Raw genomic sequence first — 20,272 nt, 5'->3', positions numbered from 1 at the left:
GTAGCTGTAACAAAATAATTTAACAAAATAAACCAAAAAATATTCTTGGTGATATATCGATACAGCAGCCCATGATATTGATACTGTATCATCACATTAAACGATACGATATATCAGTATTTCAGTATTTTTGCACACCCCTAATATGTATAGTATCGATTTGTGTGTTAAATGTGTGAATAAAACAAAACACAACTCCAGGTTTGTTTGTGATGAAGAAACAACAGAACATAGATCAAAAAATAGCGTAACATGGCTCTTTAAAAAACACAATACCACAGTGCTGAGTGTGCAAGTCTCTGAGTCTTGTACAGATGCTAAATAAATCTTCCTCCTCTTTACATTTACCCTACTTTTTCCAAAACGGAACAGCCCTACTTCATATATATTAAAAGTATATCACTCTGCAATGTTACCACAGACTCCTATAGGGACAAGCCTATAGTCCATTTTTGGATCTCAAATCACCGGTTGGTTTTGGTTGGCACCCCACCTCAGAAATTACACCGTGTGGCTTTACGTATGTACATTTGCATCCTTTCAGACTTCACTTGGCCCCGATCCACTTTCCACTCATGTTAAGTAAATATTGTCTGTATTTTCGACTCTGTCCAAAATTACAGATGTGAACAATCCCCATGGTTGACTTCAGAGGGTCCGGAGAAGAGGGTGGGGGAGCTCGGAAAAACGGGGGGCACAGAACGAACGGTGGGCTGGAAAGAATTAAAGAGGAGGAGAGAGGAGAGAGAAAGAGGGGGGAGAGGGAGAGAGAGGAGGTCCGGGTAGGGTCCTCGAGTCCCCAGATTTGAATTCGCACCAAGAAGACCAAGGGCTCAGGTATGTGAACGTTTGTCCTTGTGAAAGACTAAATGTTCAGAATGAGGACTTGCTGACAGCTGCAGTGTAGACGAGGGCTGCGGGGCCGGGGGGGCTTACCAGCTTTTATTAAATGTAGTTTTGGGGGCAATTACCAGGCTGTCCTCTGGATTCCTGCCGAGAGGGACCGCAGAGAATGTGCACGTTTAATTACCTTGAAAGGCTTAATAGTTAACCTTTATTGTTCCAATGTTTATATCACTTCCTTTAAAACAAGCAATGCAGCAATGACTGAAGTTTGTCTGTAAAGGTTTCGCAGAGTTAAGTTTTTTCTGCTTTTCTCAGCTGAAGGATCTTGCAGAAAAAGAAAAAAAAAGGGTTGCTTAGATGGTGGATCAGAATGTGGATGCAAAGGTTGGTGGTTCGAATCCCGCTCTTGACATGAATTCACTTGGAGATTTGATCCAGCTGTTGTGTCTATTTTCCAAGACAGATAGATAAGAGATAGAATAAAGAGCTTTTTCCAGTGTCCTTTATATTGGTTTTGTTGGTTCTTATTTGTAACAATAAATACAGACTTTTTGGGAGAAAAAACTTAACTCTTTATTGAGCATCTCAGACCTAGGAATGGTTCTAGATTCCTGCAGTCTTGAGTGCATAGCAACATATGGTTTTGTAATTATAACATTATGCACTACTCGCATGCATGACGTAAGACAAGTGGGGTGTCTTGCCCAAGGGAACAATGGTAGCGTGCATTGCCAGTAGTCAGAGGTGGGGACTTGCAAGTCGATTCAGACTTGAGTCACTATTGTTAGGACTTGAGACTTGATTTGATGAAATGGACTAAGACTTGGGACTCGACTTGGACTTGAAGGTCAGTGACTTGGGACTTGAACTGGACTTGAGCCCTGTGACTTGAGAAGACTTGATTCTTCTCCTAAAAAATATTGCTTTTAGAAAACTCTTTACAGTTGATAATTGCAGTGCAGAATTTTACAAACTGGAACATGTCCCTCCCACTTCTGTTTGTTACTTTGGATGTAACTGAAGTACTGTGATATCATCAAATGTACTACAATAATCTACAGTACAATACAGTAAAACAGAGGGAACTACAGAAAACGTGATCCTTCCATTTCAGTGCAGACTACATGACAAAATAACAGTTATTAACCTCTTTTAAATCTTAATTCTTTCTATTTTGACCGTAATGATTCACACTAAGATCTTGTCAAGACATTTAAAAAAGAAAAAAATTGCATTTCTACAACTCTTATATAAATACTCATATATTCCATGAGTTTTTACAGTTTAGTTGTATTAAATTAGTTTAGTACAATTTAGTTTAAAATTCATATAAATTGCAAAAATCTAAGCTATAGTTGGTACTTCGGTTTAAAGACTTGAAGCTCAAAGCAGATGACTTGGACTTGACTTGTACTTATGGCCCAGTGACTCAAGACTCGACTTGGGACTTGAGGTCAAACACTTGAGACTTACTTGAGACTCTTAAAACGACGACTTGGTCCCACTTGTGCCAGTAGTGAACATTGTGCACAGCTGGCCGTGTGAGCCCCTCCTACTTTCTGTTGAAGTCTGGAACTCCTCAAATCCTTAGAAACCCTGTGAGCGATTGCTTTTGTTTGAAACATACTGTATCTCACTCTGTGTACACTTAAGGAGCCATGTTTGTTGGGGCCCGAGTGGACTTAAAGTTTCTCTGTTTAATTAAAGTGCCCATATTACGCAATTCTCCAATCTATGTTCTAATGTTGTCTCCTAATCACAAACAGACCTGGACTTGTGTTTTGTTTCAGTCGCACATGTTTAATGCAAAATCCTGCAAATTTAGGTTCTTCTCAAACTGAAAACACCTTGTCATGTGGTAATACAGAAAGTGCCCACTGTGTTTTTAAACTCCGTCCGTCTTCATTAGAATCATTTGGTTGGATGATTTCAACCCTAGAACTGCTAATCTCTACTAAACTAAAGGTAAAAGGCCGTTGTTAACATGAAAACTACCACTTTGTGACATCACAAGGTGGAACAGAGAATTTTGAGGTTTGGAGATGTAGACAGACTAATAATATAGGCTTATTCAAACATGTGTGAATGGATAAGCACAACTCCATGTCTGTTTTTGAGGAGGTAACAGTGTTCTAACATGGCTTCGTTTAGGGGTTGAGACAAAAATCCGCACTAACCTTTGTGGCTTGAGCAAGATTTTGAACAGCTTATAGGGTCTGGCGTCAATGTTTATTCATTAAGTTGTGAAAGATTAAAGTAATTATTTAAATGCATTTGTAGACTGATTTTGTATTGTTTTATATGATGTCCCGAGAAGTCCACGACGTAATTTTTCTGGTAGAGGGTACATCTCCCGTCATGAATACGTTATTGCTTTGCCTTGAATGTTCCAAAACCTGGCATTTCTATTTCCATCTATCTATTTCCAAGAAAACAGACACATGACATCATCAGGCTAAGTTACAGGTCAGGTCTGTGGAAATGCAATCATAATAAGAATTCATGTCTTTTAGGCCATTTAATAGTAGCCAGGCTGGTACCACCTAGTGCCTCCGATCAATTTCATTTCTCTCCAGCGATTAGGTCAGGAATCAAAATACAGAAGATGGTTCGCAAAAACCCCAGAAGTGCAAGTTCGGGCACCAGCCAATCAGCGAAGAGCCATATATTCTGTGTTGACATCGATTCCTGAGATCGAGGAGTTAAAGTCGGAACAAAGAGAATGTTTGGTGAATTTTATCACGGGAAAAGACATTATTGCCCTTCTTCCTACGGGATTTGGGAAAAGCTTAATATATCAGTTAGTCCCGTTAGCAGCGCATTACATACGCCATGACCAAACAGCAGTGATTGCTTAAATAAAAATAAGTAACCGGCTACCGTCGAGTGAACAAATTCTAATGCTGCATCATTTGGTTCCACAAAGTGAAACCGAATGATGAATCAGGTTAATTTAATAGCAAAATCATAGTAACTGAGAAGATGCAAGATCGATGGATAGATGTTTAATGATATAATGCAGGTAAAGCAATAGCACCCAGGAAGACAAACCACCCCCACCTGAAATAAAATGCATCACAGTGTTGAGTTTGTGCTGTCTGCCCATGGGTTTCTGAATGATGAAACACTTGCCATAGCAATGAACAATTTATCACTAACTGTTACATCTTTTGAATGATGAATAGTTCTTAAAATGCCATTTACAAGTGGTGTTGCAATACTAACATTTCACAATTGGTTTCTATGCTAAGACATAGACCTGATACTGACTGATGATGATTGATGATTCCAATACTACACTGATCATTAAAACACTTTCTTTAGACAATAGAATGTGATTTTGAATCTTAAATTGTAGTACTTTCTTTTCTATTCCCATATAGCCATATATCTTTGTACTCCCTGAGTTGTCCAGGTTGGTTCCATAGTGTCCATGAGTCTCTGCTAGTCTACGTGCTCTTCTGCTTGTTCTGATACAGCTCAACATCAAAGAGAGAGAGCAATACTTTATTGTTTGTGAGGGAAATTCAGGTTTTCTTCTCAGTCCTCTTTGGTTCTCAGCGCAGTTTAACAGGAAGTGTGGTCAGGGAGGGTCAGCAGATCTGTGTCAGGGCAGTTTGAGGAGAGGACGTGCCAGAAGTGTCCCTCCTCAGAGTCCTGCAGCATCACAGACGTCATCCTTATTCTGATCTGGACGTGATGAAAATGATTTTTTCCCTTAAACTGTTTCTTCTGGAAAGTCTTCTGACACATTTGCTTTCACATATGGTGTAAAAACGCCTGTAGGATCTCAAACGTCAAAATGTTCTAAAGCTATTCAGGAAAGGTTCAGTTCTGTCTTGCAAATGTGACATTTTTTTGGTGTCGATAACTGCTCAAATGAGTATCTAATCCTACTACAAACAGAATGCTGAAATACAAATAAACACACATTTCTCCCCTTTGTTCCCAGTTCCCCATAAGGCCCCACCATGTCTCCAGTCTCCCTGCTGCTCCTCTGCTGCCTGCTCCCCTGCTCCCTGTGCTACACGCGGGACCCCTTCGCGTGGCTGTACGGGCGCGGGGGTCAGGCTCCGGCAGCTCTCCAGGCCGACCGCACCGGGGGGGACTGTCCGGAGGTGTGCGACTGTCCCCCCTCTTACCCCGTGGCCATGTACTGTGACGGCCGCGGCCTCACCTCCATGCCCACCATCCCCGAGAGGATCAAGTACCTGTACCTCCAGAACAACCAGATCTCCGCCATGCCCGACAGCGCCATGGTCAACGCCTCCAACCTGGTGTGGCTCATGATGCACCACAACCAGCTTCGATCGGACGCCATTGGGAAGAAGGTACCGGCATGAGAATACAAATAATGAAATGGCTTTTTTTTTTTTTGTCTGCAGTCTGTTCTACTGTTTGGTTAAAGAGCCTGTATCTGATTTCAAACCATGATTATCAGGAGCATGTTTTAGCCATGCCCACTTAGTCCTACCTGCCTACTTTAAGAGAGAGAGGAAGAGAGAGATACTTTATTGATCCCAAGGGAAATTCAGGTTTTGCTGCAGCAACATTACACTTCGCTTCTCCGTCACCTTTGTGTCTCTCAGTCAAAGGTCTCAGTGCAGTTTAACAGGAGGACTGGTCGGGGGGGGCAGCAGATCCTGTGGAACTGTGGAAGAGCCAGTGTCTCTCCTCTCTGTCCTGCAGAATCACAGCAGTGTCCAGGGGAAGCCAGGTGAACACAACAGGAAATGCCTCACTTTTACTCCACTCTGGTTTTCAGTTGATGATGAAATTGGCCATTCCCTCAAAATATTTCCTCTGGAAGGTCTTCTGACCCCCTTTTTGTCCCACCATGACAGAGAATCACGTGTCTGTGATGGTGTCAGGCCGCAATATTCCTAACTGGTTATAAAAAGTGACCCTGGCAGTAGCTTCTTTATTAGTTGTGAAAAATCTCTCAGTTGTCCAGGTAGAATCCATGGCAAAAGGAGAAATTCTATTTGACAACTGGACAAAAGTTCATTTGGTCGAATAGGTTTTGCAGCTCATCCAAACTGCTTCCTCAGTTCTGGTCAAAAGTCAGAGGTCAGAGGTGTGAAAGTACCTCTGACCTCTGACTGAATGGTTATGCTAATATGACCTCATATTCAGTGCAGTTCAATAGACCTAACTAACAGAAATGTAAACAAGTAGGTCTGTTAGTTTCAGAGTAGTTTCAGGGTAGTTAGCTCCTCCCTTCAGGCAGATATAAGGAAGTGTCCACCAGAATTTTGACCAGAACTGAAGGTATTTGGCCAAATAAACTTTTGTTCAGTTGACAAATTGAATTTCTCCTTTTGCCTTCTATATTAGTTATCACTTGAGAGAATGCATTTTTTTCTTATTTAGCAGCTTTTACCACACAAAGCATGACATAATGAGCAATTTATCTTGATGATAATATGTTAAAATCAGGTACTGGGCCTTTGACTGTTTATAACCCTAACTAGTTCAAACATTCTACACACTGAAGATAATAAAATGTTAGTCTTTTATGTTTCTTTCCCCAATTTATTTCCCTCCATTATATATAGTTTGTCACTTGGGCTTAGTAGTGTCTTTAGTGTCACCACAACCACACTGGGATTAAACCAGGATTAGAACAGGTCCAAGTCTACATTAGGACTAAACTAAAGTTAGGACTAAACCAGAAAAACACACTTAAACACACTTTCATTCATTCATCGGTTACTGGTTTGTTATTATTCAAACAAAAGTCATACATAGCAGAGTTTGGCACTTAAATCTATAGTTCAATGAGTGCTTTATTGTTGTAATCTTGTCTAGACTATTTCTTTAGATTCAGTTCAAACCTGTTGTCACATATGTATTTCCTCACATGTGGTGTGAAAGGTCCAGACACACTGGTATCTGTTGCAGTGTGTTGGCTAATGCCTCACAGGTGAAACCGTTCAAGTGTCTGACATTTATTCAGAGCAGTTCCAGAGTTAAGTAACAAATATGTGGTCTGCTTTTGCGTCCTTCTTTAATAACACATTTAGTAATATTAAAATCTCCACACTGAACACGTAACTCCATGAATAAATAAATAAATAAACAAACAGATAATAATCTCTGTGCAAGACATGCGTTCATTCCATTCCATTCAAATGTGCACATACACTGAACAAATAACTTACGTAAAATAAATATTTCCTGCAGAGCTTTTAACCATATTATACCAGTAGTTTTTTCCCCTTCTCACTTGCCCACTCAGAGTTGAATTTAGAGTGATTTATGCATGTTGGTATAATCTTTATTCTCCTATATTCAAGCCATCATCGCTTTGATCAAACCCCATTTTCATTGCCACCAGTACATGCTCACTGATCTGGCTCACACCACACTGATATGTTGAGTTCCAACTATAGATTGTAAATTTAAATGGACATAGCTAATGATTTGGCCACCATGTTCCAAATAGAAAGCTCACATGTGGACTCTTCCAGGTCCTACTGACCCTGGCTTCAACTCACTTGCATTGGAATATTGTGGCCCCTCTCCCTTTAACTGCTGCAGTGACTCTTGTTAATTTAGTTTTAATATGTCTGTATTAACCCGCTCTGCACGATCCTGGTGTTATTTTGCTATTTTGTCTGTAAAAAAAAAAAAAAAAATCCTATTCCTAATACAGAGCCTGTCTACAAATTTGTCCCTGTAACTGCTGTGGGTGACGTCACATTAACTTAGTCCACTTTGTTATACAGTCTATGATTCTAATATGATCAGTCTGGAGACATCAGAAAACATGGAACGTCATGACGATTGTTTGAATATGACTGGTCAAAGGGTCACAACAGTAGAACAAGCAGAAAAATGTAACTTTAGTTACATCCAGTTGAGAGAAAAACACAAACACCTTCTCTGTCCACAAACGTACAAAGTCTTACCTTCTGCACATTTTTTCACAAACAAAATGGTCTGTTCTGACGCTAAAATAGGCTGAAATATGATTTGTCACCTTCGCCATGTTTGTTTTGGTTTGTTTATCACACAAACCTAAATGCTTCTCTTGGTGTGCAAACCAAACTCATGCAGGCCAAGGTGGATTCTCAGAAATGTGTGAAATATCACAAGAATCTATCTTGTTGTGCAAGGTTACACTCCCGCTGCTCTGTCCTTACGTCATTCTCCAATGCTGATAGATGATAGAGCAACATCACATAGACATTTTTGCACAAAGTATAAAGTTTAAGTGAAGCGAGCATGATTTGCAGCTATCCATAGGAGGTTCCAACAGCATGCAACAGAGTAGCACTTTGTTGTGAGAATGTTTATGGTCATGTCTGCTCTCCTTGGACTCTGCACATTTCCAACACACAAAACAACAGACTTGTTCCTTTTATCAAGTTGTTTCTGGTCAATATTACAATTTAAAATGTTGAAAATATATAACATAAGGATTTACAGTGTTCTAAATTATAATTAGATAGAGCACAACTCACAAGGTCTTTCTCCATGTGTTTCTCTGTAGGCCTTCCTGAAGCTGGAGAAACTGGACCGTCTGTATCTCCAACACAACAATCTGAGCAGCGTCCCCTCCAACCTGCCCCGCTCCCTCCGAGACCTGCGCCTCAACCACAACTCCATCGAAAAGGTTCCAGCTCATTTCATATGATCAGGGCGAGAAGAGTTTGTATTTAAAGACCCAGTACACAATTATCCCCGTGTATTTGACTAAAGCCTTTTTATTCACCCAGCACACATATATTGTATAATCAGCTCTTGAGGTCAGAATAAATCACCACCTAAATATAAAGCACATTACTGTCCAATAATCAGGAGGCTAACACAGCAAAACTCCGCTCTGCTCTCTGAGAGTTGTGAACACATTAGGATGCTCAGAATGCATGAAGTAAATGAGGAATAACTTTGGACCATAACTTTGAAAAGTAATGTTTGAACCTTATGAGTGTTTGTTTGGGACTGGCTCCATAAATTTGCCCTATAAATATGAACTACAACAGTTGTTTCAGCTGACAGCAGTCACGTGTTTGGGGTTGAATAATGACACCTCTTTGTAAAGCTATTCAGAATTGATTTCATTTTATTTCTGCTCACAGAGAGGACGTTGAACTTTGTGCCACTTTTTGTTTAATAGGGCCAGTAAATACAATCATATGAACATAAACTAGGCCAACAAATGTGCAATCTGGCTGTTGTGCCATAAATTCCACTTGACCATCAGGCTTCCAGATGAGCTGACCTATATTATCTTAAGTAATACTTTTTTACTACTACAGCTACTACAACAAGTTTATTAAAATCTACCTTGATAAACCAGTATCAAATGTTTTGCAGGATGGAGGCTGTAAGAATGAACACACGTCTAGAGGCTCATTCTAGCCTCTTATAAATGCTATAACCATCAGTCTGTGGCTCTCCATCGGCCCTCGCAGTGGTCTGTGTTTTGAAATGTGACACATAATTTAAAAAAGTTTGGACATCTCTGGTTTAAACTGTGGAGATTGCAGAATATTGTGATGCCATGTGAATACCCAGTTCGCAAACTTTCTGTCTTAAAAACATGAAAAACAGAGCAAACAGAAACAGTTAAATAGTCCAAAGTTATCCCTCACTTACCTAATGCATCCTGAGCATCCACATTACTCACAGCGATGAGTTTATCAGCACAAGTTTTGTCACAGCGGTAAAGCTAACAACTACATATACAGTACAATGCTTTATAATTAGATGGAGACAGTACACAGTGGAGTTACTTTGACCTCAGCTGCTTATACAATATATCTAAAGTGTACAAAATAAATCGATAACATGGACACATCTTACTGATATGTTTTGGTCCAGATCACAGGAGCAGACTTCGAGGGCATGGATAACCTGACCGTCCTGTATCTCCACGATAACGTCATCTCAGAGATCAGCTCGTCTCTGAAGAGCCTGGCCTCTCTCACTCTGCTCGACATCAGTGGAAACAAGCTCAAAAAGGTGAGAGGCCAGACACAAGAGCACACCGCCTGCAGAGTTTTAATGACACAGGATGTATCTTGGTTTTTTGGTTGTTGTTTTTTTTCTGTTGTTTTATTTGAGCTGAAAATCATGCATTTTTACTGTGAACAGGCTTGCATCTCCACAAACCTTAATCTATTAGTTAGGCTAAATTTAATTTCTCTCCAGAGACTAGGTCAGGAATCAGAATACACTAGACGGTTTGCAAGAACCCTGGAAGTTGTAGACCATGCACTGGCCAGTCAGCGAAGAGCTGTGAAGCCATGATGTCAGATTCGTTGCGCCTGTCTGGGTCGCTTTTGTGATACAGCACAACAGTAAATAAAGCGTTGAGATGGATGTAGACGAAGACAGACATTCTGTGTTGGCAACAATTCCTAACATCGTGGATTTAAAGCCCGAACAAAGAGAATGTTTGGTGAATTTTATAAAGGGGAAAGACGCTATTGCCCTTCTTCCTATGGGATTTGGTGCATTACATATGTCACGTCCAAATAGCAGCGATTGGTTAAATATAAAAAGTACCTGCCTACCGTCAAGGGAACGAATCCTAATGCTGCGAGGTCAGACGGTTTCCACGAAGTGAAATTGGCTGAAGTGTCAGCCTATGAATCTACCATATAAGCATGTTTAAAAACCAACAGTCATACAAATAATGTAGTAAATAATCATTTAAAGGGGGCATGAGCGGCCTTTTCTAGATAAGCATTGAAGGAGGCACATTATGCAAAATGAACTCTTGTGAGCTTTAAGACATGTTAGAATTTTGTTACTTCCTCAGACAGAAACATACCTGGAGTTGTGTTTTGTTTCATTCATACATGTTTGAGTAAACCTGCATTATTTGTCTGTTTACATCTCCAAAGCTCTACCTTGTGAGCGGTAGTTTTCAAGTTAACACCTACCACCTTTATACCTTTTGTGCAGTGCAGATTGGCATTTCCAGGGCTGAAATGATCCAAATGATTCTAGTGAATGTGTATGGAGTTTAAAAACACAGTGGAGCAGTGTTTTCTGTTTGAGAGAAGAAATTTGAGAGAAGAAAAATATGCAGGGTTTGTGTGTTCAACATGTGTGTGAATCCTGTTTACCCCATTCGACCCCCTTTAAGTCACTATCAAAAAATCTTACAGGAGACCATCGCAACCCATGTGTGATCTGAGCGTATTAAGAGATGCAGACACTGGCTTTAATGTTACCCAACGACTTACAAATACTACGTGAGTTAAAGATGGAATTAGGACAGACACGGCGATCCTAAAGAGAAGCACTACTAACGGAAACTATTGCTTCATATGGAGGAGGATACAGACAGTTCAAACAATTAGGTTCTTAAGTCAGATTAAGATGTTACACAGAGGAGGAACTCGCGCTGGTTTAGATCAGGTCAAGCAGCTGAAAAATTTAATAAGTTTAATCTGTAGGAATCTAAGGATTCAAAACCAGGATTCTCTGGAGTTTTATTTGTACTTTGCGGCGGATATGAAGTCTACTGAAAAGATTATGAAGGTGGACAGTTTAAAGGTGCATATTTTGGCCAGGTTCTTCTCTCAGACAGAAAACACTCTGTTAAACAAAAGGTAAAATGAGCTGTTCACTTGAAAACTACCACTTGATGACATCACAAGGTGAAACAGAGCATTTTGACCTTTTGGAGATGCAGAGAGATAATAACTAACATGACTTAAAGCTCACAAGAGTCAGATTTGAGTAATATAGGAATATAAGGTTTAACAAAAGGAGGAGCAAAATATTTTTTACAAAAGTCATATGAGATTCGGGGAACTTAGCTGTGGCGTAAGAAGTGCTCCTCCTCTTGATGTGTGTAGATCTGCTTCTCCTTTTTCCCTTGGTTTAATTTATTTTTTCCATACTGATAAGATTTAGAACTGCAGCCAAAAAAAATGTTTGTCTCATCTCTCATAATGATGCATGTCTAAGTACATAAATGTTCTTCAAACCTGGTGTTTCTTAACCTATAGAAACAGTAACAGTCATAATGTGTTGCTATAGATTTTCCTTGTTTATAAGTTAATCTGTTTTAATGATTCTCTTGACCATGGACATATGTTGTAAGTCATTGTGTAATAACTTGAGATTACATGACTGCAGTCTACAGAGTTTCTGTAGCCCTTTAATAGTTTTCCGTCCCTTGTATTTGTGCCATGTGTATCATTCAGAGTATTCAGTCTGTTGACTTAACAGGTTGTATTTTGCTTTTGTCACCATCACTTTTTAAACTTTTTTTTTCAGCAACAGTATACATTAGGGGTGTAACAGTATATGTATTTGTGCTGAATTGTTTCGTACGGGACGTTTGGTTTGGTGCAGGTCTGTGCACGAGTGAGTTTGCACAATTTGTGTGTGTTTGCATCCCACCTCTGTGCAGCTACATTTCTTATTTCTTATTTTATTTATTTGTAAAGGGACAGCACATATTAATGAACATTAAAAATGTAAATATGTAAAGATTATAGCCAACATGGCTAATTTCCATCTTCAGTCCCTCGGCAGGTTGATGTAAAATCAAAGGTCAAAGGAAAGTACAGCAATAATCACACAAAAGTAAACAACACCAGCACACTCACTATACATACAATTAGTTTCAAACAGTTCATTTGAAGTTCAGAGTCAAGAGTTTAAGAGTTAAACCAAGAGTTAAACCAACGACCCCTCAAAATAAAAGAAAATGTAAATTGGTTAAACATGGTCACATATTTGACCATTGAACAACCACTGTTTTAAAGCTTTAGAAAATGCTGCCAATGTTGAAAGTTCTCATACATGGAAGGCTCAGCTCTTTAATATCCATGATTATGGTGGCAGTGTTTACCGCAGCGCCTTATAGTTAGGTTGGCCTTCTTGACAACAATTGCTTCCCTCCTTGACTACATCCCTCTGAACCAGCCCCGGTCCTCACTTTCGCCTTTCCCCGGCACAGAATCTCCACTTCCCCTCATACAATGTTTTTGGTGGATTCTGATAAACACAATTTCCTTTACACTGTAAAACTGGGGCTTTTCTGAATGATTAAATCTCATCCTAACCCTGCTTATTGTTTTGTCTGTGTCAGATCCCTGACTCTCTGCCCGCTCACCTGCACCAGCTCTACCTGGAGTCCAACTCCATTGACTCTGTCCCTGAGGGCTTTCTGGGCGGTTTCTCTCAGCTGCAGTACGTTCGTATGTCCCATAACCAGCTCACAGACAAAGGCATTCCCCCAAACACCTTCAACGTGAGCGGCCTGGTGGAGCTGGACCTGAGCTTCAACCGCCTAGAGCGCATCCCCATCGTCAGCTCCACCCTGCAGCATCTGTACCTGCAGGCCAACAGCATCAAAGGTACAACTGTGCAAGCCATACATGTCCACTTCAGATAAACGGTACAAAGATTATGTGATGAAATGTGATAAACAGAACCAGTTAATTTTAAATGGTTTGCAGTGGTTCATAGTTACCAAACTTACCTTACTTAATTTTAGCCATACAACAATTTTAAAATCCTCAATGCATCAGTGTTTTGCGATGAACAGACAATAACTCACGTACGCAGTGAGTGCTGCTGTAGTTTGCAGCTCACATGCTGTCACCTGTATCTGCACAGGCTAAAACACAGCTCTGGTGCGTTACATGTTGCTGTTCTAACATGCCGCTATTTAGACACTGATGTCTAATCATTGGGTTGTGACACTTTACTATTTCTTAAATATTGCACTTTTCCGACATGAATAATATTAATGTGAGAGCCTTTCATATATCATAAGATGCTTGGGCCAGTGGAAAGCCCTTGATCAGAGACAATTTTGGCCACATAGGATATCAGACAGTGGGAAAACCTCTAATCACCGTGGGAAATAGTCATGCATTTTAAAAAAAAGAACATAGGCCAGCCTTCGGGAAAATATCAAATCTAAGAAGAATTTAAAACAGCGAGAGATTTGCCTGGGTGACATGTCAGAAGAGCAATACTAAAAAGTGTCAGAAAATCAGCACATCTAAATAGAGACATGTCGTAAGCGAGGCATAGGTGTGAGCTGCAGCAATAAAGCACCTGACAAATGACACATCTCATGAACAATGCCACGCGACAGCCACAAAAGTTTGGTGACAAAAGCCTTGGACTATAAACAAAGCACTGCTAAAGATAACCGTGTCAATGGTTTACTGGCATACTTTTGTGATTTTTTGATTATAGTTTTGGCAGTTTAAACGTGCACGTATGTCCACAGCTCTGCACACAGCGTGAGGTCATTTTCACCGTGATGAGTTTATAAGTACTTTTCTTACTTTCAGAGAACAGAGTGAAGTTTTGTCATACCGGTAAAGCAACAACTAGCATGCTAATTGCCTACTTTGAAGTCTGTTCCTGTTCTGAGAATAAATTTCACTGAAAAAAACAAATCTGATTATGCAACATGTTTGGTTCTGGCTGGAGACACGATGGTGGATGTCGAGACCTCTGTAACTCTGTTTGAAAAATACATGGTTATGAGTCTGGACAGGTAATGGTTTGGGCCCATATTCAGAGATCTAGTTTTCTGACAGTCCTCTCTCTTTCTCCCCATCTCTTTCCCACTCTCTCACCCTCCCCGTCCCAATCCTCCCCTTCTCTCGTGTGCAGAGTTCACCCTGGGGAGTTTCTGCAGTATGGTGGACATCTCAAACTTCTCCAGACTGCGCACGCTTCGTTTGGACGGGAACGAGATCGGGCGAGAGGACATCCCGTCCGAGTCGTCCCAGTGTCTGCGCCAGGCGTCTGAGATCAACATCTGAACACGCCTCTGAGATCAACATCCAAACACGCCTCTCTGTTTGAAGAGAGAGCCATACAATATACACTTTATGTTTTCAACTTCCTGCTCATAGTCAACATTTTGGGTACTTTTCACCATTCAAAAGATGGAATATTTTGTTTTGAATTGCTATGGCAACAGCGTCAATTGTCCATTTAGGCGGAGGCCAGGAAAATAACTTGTTACTGTGATGATGGTGTGGTTAGATAAGACTTCTTTGTTACGTACTGTATGTGATAAAAGATCTGCCTTTTAAAGATTCTTTGTGTATTTTTGATTAAAATGTAGAAGAATTAAAACAATACTCACAGTGACCTTGAGACAATATTGATACTTTGCAGTCATATCACTCTGGAGGTGTTCTACATTGCATCTATGATGGAATGTTCAGCATTTACCATGGAGGCACAATGCACACATTAGCAAACTCTGACAAAAAACTAAATGGAATTTAACAACATATTTTCAGGATCCTGTGGTGCATCCGAGCGTTCATGGTCCTGTTCAAGGGTTTGATTTTGGCTAATGCTGCCTTGTGACTGTAATTTAATGTGTGAGAGACTTGTTTAAGTGCACAAATCAGCTCACTTGTAGTTCCAGCTTGAGTAACAGAGCTTTAGACAGAGCCTTGCCTCCAGTTAGCGTCACACCCCAGCTGCAAAGTATCAGTACAGTAGTTCACATATAGGGCCTAACTTACTGTAGTGTGTGGTACTTCTAATATCATTCTGTCTCCATTTATCATTTAAGTCTGTTTGCAATAAGAAACAAAGAGTATGAAACCATGTTAATCACATTTAGTGTTTGTTTGTATGTTGTTTTTTTAACCTTTTTTTTTTTTTACTTTTAGGGCAGTGTGCAAAATGTGTATTCTCTCTTTTACTATTTCATTATGAGACAAATAGATTCTTGTGTTTTATTGTGAGCTTTGAATTTCAGGTTATGATGAAAATGTGAGTAAAATGTTGCATGAATAAGCTTTACACTGACAAAGGTTTGACTGTTTAAGAGCCTGTTTCAAATAAAGAGTTGATTTTTTTTCTTCATGACACATGTTTCTGTTTCAGTGTTTCTTTTTTACATTTGATGATTTGACAGGATCATCTTATGATATCACTAATAGTGTTTTCAGGTCGACACAGAACCGTGCCGGTTTCTGAACCTAATCTTGAACATACTGACACGTTCACGTCGAAAATTCGAGCGTTCAGGAACCAACAAGTAAAAGTAAAACTTGCTTTTTCTAAGTGAACAGTGACGTCACAGAAGACATCAGCGGGTTCATCCGGATCACACACAGTGAAATAAATAAACAAAGAAAACGTGTGTGTGGAATATGGTGGTGGTAAGGTTACAACTTTGAACCGGGTGTCACTCCCGCCTTCTCCACAGCAGATGTTGTAGCAGAGCTTGGTGCAGATAAATAATAATTTGTATGAGTACAAATGCTCGCTGGTGTCGATGATGTGATCCATGATTTTTATTTTTCTCGCTGTGACATCCTTGGCCTTGTTTTTATTTGGTGGCAAATCCACACTCTCTGTCAACTTTGGTTCCCTGGTGCGGGAACCGGCACTGGCATCATTCTGGGCGGTGATAATAAAAACACTTTCTTTAGACAGTAGAATATGATTCAGTAAATTGTAGAACTTTCTTTTATATTTTGTATTTGCATGTGACCTTATATCTGTGTGTAATCCCTCTGTCGTCCAGGAGGTTCCATACTGGTCTATGGAGCACCTCCTCTGGACAGCTGTGATAACAGTAGCGAGTCGCAGATTTATTTTCCATTAGTGCAAGAATAGCTATGCAATGCAGAAAATGTCTCCACATATGATTGAGAAAACAAAATTGAAGAAGGGAGTAAGTAGGTCACAGTGGGTGTGTGTGGTGAAACTACAAGTCAATTGGGACAATAACATGTTGAAAACAGGAGAATAAAGATTACTCAAACATGAATGATTCACTCCAACTATAACTTCAATTTGAGAAATGAAACAATCACAATGTAGTATCAAAGTCATTTTCCATAAGAGGTCTCTGTTAACTTTGTAATAAAAGAAGAAATGGTGTACTATTCTGTTTTACTGGCACCGTGGCTTTCCAAAGAATGACTCTGTTTACACTAAGATCAACAGGTGGGTCCTGAAATACCTCGAAATAAGGAAATTACTCACAGCTCTTTAAATGAAGCTTGTTTGTCCTCTTTGTTAACTAAAGAGATCAAATCCACTCGGCTTTGAATCAGTTCACTCAAGTGTTAAACTAACTGGAGAGGAGAGAGACATAATATTTGCTTATTTGATTTGTTTTAGTCCTTGAGCAAGACACTTCATCCATCTTCCCTGAATGAATGTGTTACTGAGATGCGTGTGAGGAGAGAGACATTTGCAGGTTGTACAGTGCACATATCAAAAGTGCACTGTACAACCTGCTTGTTTCCATGGAGATACCATTGTTTTGCCTGAAATGTTCCACAGTGTGATATTTAAACATATTTACCTCTATGGAGACAAGAGAGCGCCTCATACGACTGTTGTCACAATACTAAAATGTCAAACATTCCAAGGAACAAACTCACTACTCGATACTGATTCCAGTACCATAATGATAATAAAAACACTTGCTTTAGGCAATAGAGTGTGATTTTTAACATTAAATCGTAGTACTTTGTTTTCTATTCACATGTGACCATATATGTGTGTAATCCCTCAGTGGCCCAGGTTCATTTCTGTCCTGTGAATGTGACTTTTAGTATTGATACCTGCTCAAATGAGTATTTAGTTTTGATACTGTGCATACATTTATTGTGCAATGCCCCTGTCACATAAATAAATAAATATAATATACGTACAAGATATTAGTTTTAGTATCTATTAGTATCTGACTTCCGATACTTTTGACAATTCCACAACAAAATGCAGGTATTTTTTAGCCAGGCTGGCACCACCTAGTGCCTCCACTCAATTTCATTTCTCTCCAGTTACTAGATCAGGAATCAGAATACACTATAGTTTGCAAGAACCCTGGAAGTGTGAGTTCGGGAACCAGCCAATCAGTGAAGAGCCATATATTCTGTGTTGGCAACGATTCCCAAGATTGAGGATTACCAGAAAAAGTGACATGAACCCAGTGGTGGAAGAAGTACATATACCAAAGCAAAGAAATACTCAAGTAAAAATAAAAGTGTTACATCAAAAACAATCATAAGTAAAAGTATTACCTGCTATTGAGCAGCAGTCTATGGCCCTTGATCGGCCCTCTGCGTCATCTGTGTTTAGATATGTGGCCCTTGATGAAAAAAGTACATTGATTTGCCTAATCACTCCTGACAAACCACTGATAAAATTCTCCCTGTGCAGTTGTTGTATGTAGTCTCATATTTTTACAGAGTGACTCTTTTGACCACTTTACGTCATGTTTACTGTGGTTTTGTGTTGTCAACCACAGAATTCCTCCTCCCCCTCCTCCGCTTCACTTAAACCTGCTCTAAACTTAGACATGACTGTTCACTCTGTATCTTCTGAACCACACAGATCAAACAATGTACAGTAAATGGTAAACGGTCACGTTTTTATACAGCGCTTTTCCACCTTCAAGGCTCTCGAAACGCTTCACAACAACAAACACACACACATAAATACACCAGTGTTTGCAAACACTAGGGGTGAGGTGGGTTAAGTGTCTTGCTCAAGGACACAACAACAGCATTCAATCTATTGGTCTAACAGTTCAGCGGATTCGAAACACCAACTTTCAGACGAACACTCTACTGACTGAGTTACTGCCGCCCCAGTGTAAATATCATTTTTTACTCCTTTGCCACACCTAAACAAATACATGTGTGAAGTACTTGCAATCAGACGTGGATAGTTACATTTACTTGAGTAACTTTTTAAGATATTGTGCTTTTCAGAGTACTTTTCTAGCAGCGTACTCTTACTATTGAAGTAACAGTACTTTTACTGGAGTAAAGGTTTTGGTTCCTCTTCCCACTGTGAGTAAGTCTACACATGACAAAAGATTTTTGTTGACAGTATGAAAGTATTTGAACATTGCTCGTTTCTTGCACTTTAATTTCTTGGACCACTACTTTGTACTTCTACTTGAGTAATATTATTTTGAAGTAACATTACTCTTACTTAAATACAATTTTCCAGACAAAATTAACAGCTTGTGTTCATTTTAAGTTTAAGGTCATCTTAAGGTCATGATATGTGTACATAAAAAAAGACTGAAGTACACATATTGTCCTGTAGTTTTCCTTTGGCACAGTCAATCTAAAAGTGTTAAAGTTACAACATCATAAAACGTTTAAAAGATCAACAAAGTTGTTATTCTTGGTTCAATCATTAAATACGTGCACACAAGGAAAGAGAATCTGGGACAATGAGGAAGAGGAGGAGGAGGAGGTTCAAATACTTAAACACTACTTGGTGATATAGAGATACTGCAAATACTGCTGCTATACTACTACTACTACTACTACCTTTATTCACTATTGAACTGTATGTACCCTGCACTCTTACAGTACACTTCTGAATCACTTTGACATCTTTCTCTGTTGAAACTTGACATTTGCAAACTTCTCACACTCTGTCATCTCCTAAAAGTTTTATTAAAAACTCTCATACTTTGCTCATGTGTTTTCTGTGCTCTCACAGATGTAATAATTACATTTACAAATGTAATAACCAAACATAATAGCTGTTTGCACGTTTCCCCAGAAAGTCCTGGCCGCTGAAAGCAAGCGGGGGATACCAGAGCAATGAGATGAACCTCCTCACCAGTGTCATGTACCACCTCCTCTGGGAGGGTGACACGTCCTCACCTCGCTGGCTCTTCAGGACACTCATCGAGATTGGACTGTGCTTCCATTGCCATTGTCAATTTCCAAAACCTCCCAGATACATCTGGGGGAGATGTATCACTTGTCTGGCTCTCAGGGTCCTCAGTGATCTCAGATGCAAATATGTAAACAACCCAGCACTTAACCTACAGACACACGTTTTTCTCATTCTCAGAACAGAATCTACAGCAGAAGAGGGAATGATTTATGACTGATGGGGTTTAGGTAGTGACCATTCAGATCAGAGAGAGGCATTTTAGGTTTAAACCAACTGGATTTAAGCATCAAAACTGGCAACACAAATGATTCATGTGAGGCTCAGTCTGCTTTCTGAACGGATAAGAGAAAACCAAAACACAGAATTCTAACATAAACAACTCAGCCATCTTGTCAAATGTTTTTATAATTAAGAATAAATCTGCATTAGAATTATTAACAGTAAAAGGAAAGACATCAGCTTTAAATACCTGTCAGTGCCTAAAAGAGAGGAGTCAGTATGTAATATACTGTAATGTTATGAACTGTTTGTAGGAATTGAACCAGCATCCTTTATAATGACTATTACCTCCCTTGTTGTTATTTTTTGCGGTGTGAGTCAGTGTGGTCACGGTGATTGACGATAAGTGGACAGTTGCCTGGGCTCTTATCTGTTTAGACTGTACTGTGTGTCACTGAAGTATTAGTATTTTTACTGTAAATACTGCTTCTCCGTTACTCACAAAACATAACAAAAATCTGATCATTGTAGCTGGGTGTATATATAAAGACTACTGCAAATACAAATATATAAT

The 20,272-nt window shown here is 39.6% G+C and overlaps 1 protein-coding gene across 1 annotated transcript; it reads left to right on the top strand.

Annotated features, from left to right (window-relative positions):
- The first annotated feature begins 771 nt into the window (after positions 1–771).
- On the top strand, positions 772–14,612 carry fmoda (fibromodulin a). Its single transcript, XM_020936975.2, has 6 exons — positions 772–837; positions 4,799–5,177; positions 8,345–8,467; positions 9,679–9,819; positions 12,914–13,181; positions 14,461–14,612. The coding sequence occupies exons 2-6, from the start codon at positions 4,818–4,820 to the stop codon at positions 14,610–14,612; spliced, it is 1,044 nt and encodes a 347-aa protein (XP_020792634.1). The 5' UTR covers positions 772–837; positions 4,799–4,817.
- The last annotated feature ends 5,660 nt before the right edge of the window (positions 14,613–20,272 follow it).

The sequence above is a fragment of the Boleophthalmus pectinirostris genome, unplaced genomic scaffold (assembly GCF_026225935.1).
Source record: "Boleophthalmus pectinirostris isolate CB_2022bp ecotype Guang Dong unplaced genomic scaffold, ASM2622593v1 HiC_scaffold_3, whole genome shotgun sequence".
In the NCBI taxonomy this organism is placed as follows: domain Eukaryota; kingdom Metazoa; phylum Chordata; class Actinopteri; order Gobiiformes; family Gobiidae; genus Boleophthalmus; species Boleophthalmus pectinirostris.
The sequence above is the reverse complement of the archived record's forward strand: the minus strand, read 5'-3'. Positions and strand labels throughout refer to the sequence as shown.

Bases quoted from the DNA above. Each gene is read 5' to 3' on its own strand.
- fmoda (XM_020936975.2), top strand. From the start codon at position 4,818: ATGTCTCCAGTCTCCCTGCTGCTCCTCTGCTGCCTGCTCCCCTGCTCC. The intron at 5,178-8,344 runs GTACCGGCATGA...GTTTCTCTGTAG, and splicing joins CGGACGCCATTGGGAAGAAG to GCCTTCCTGAAGCTGGAGAA. The intron at 9,820-12,913 runs GTGAGAGGCCAG...TGTCTGTGTCAG, and splicing joins GTGGAAACAAGCTCAAAAAG to ATCCCTGACTCTCTGCCCGC.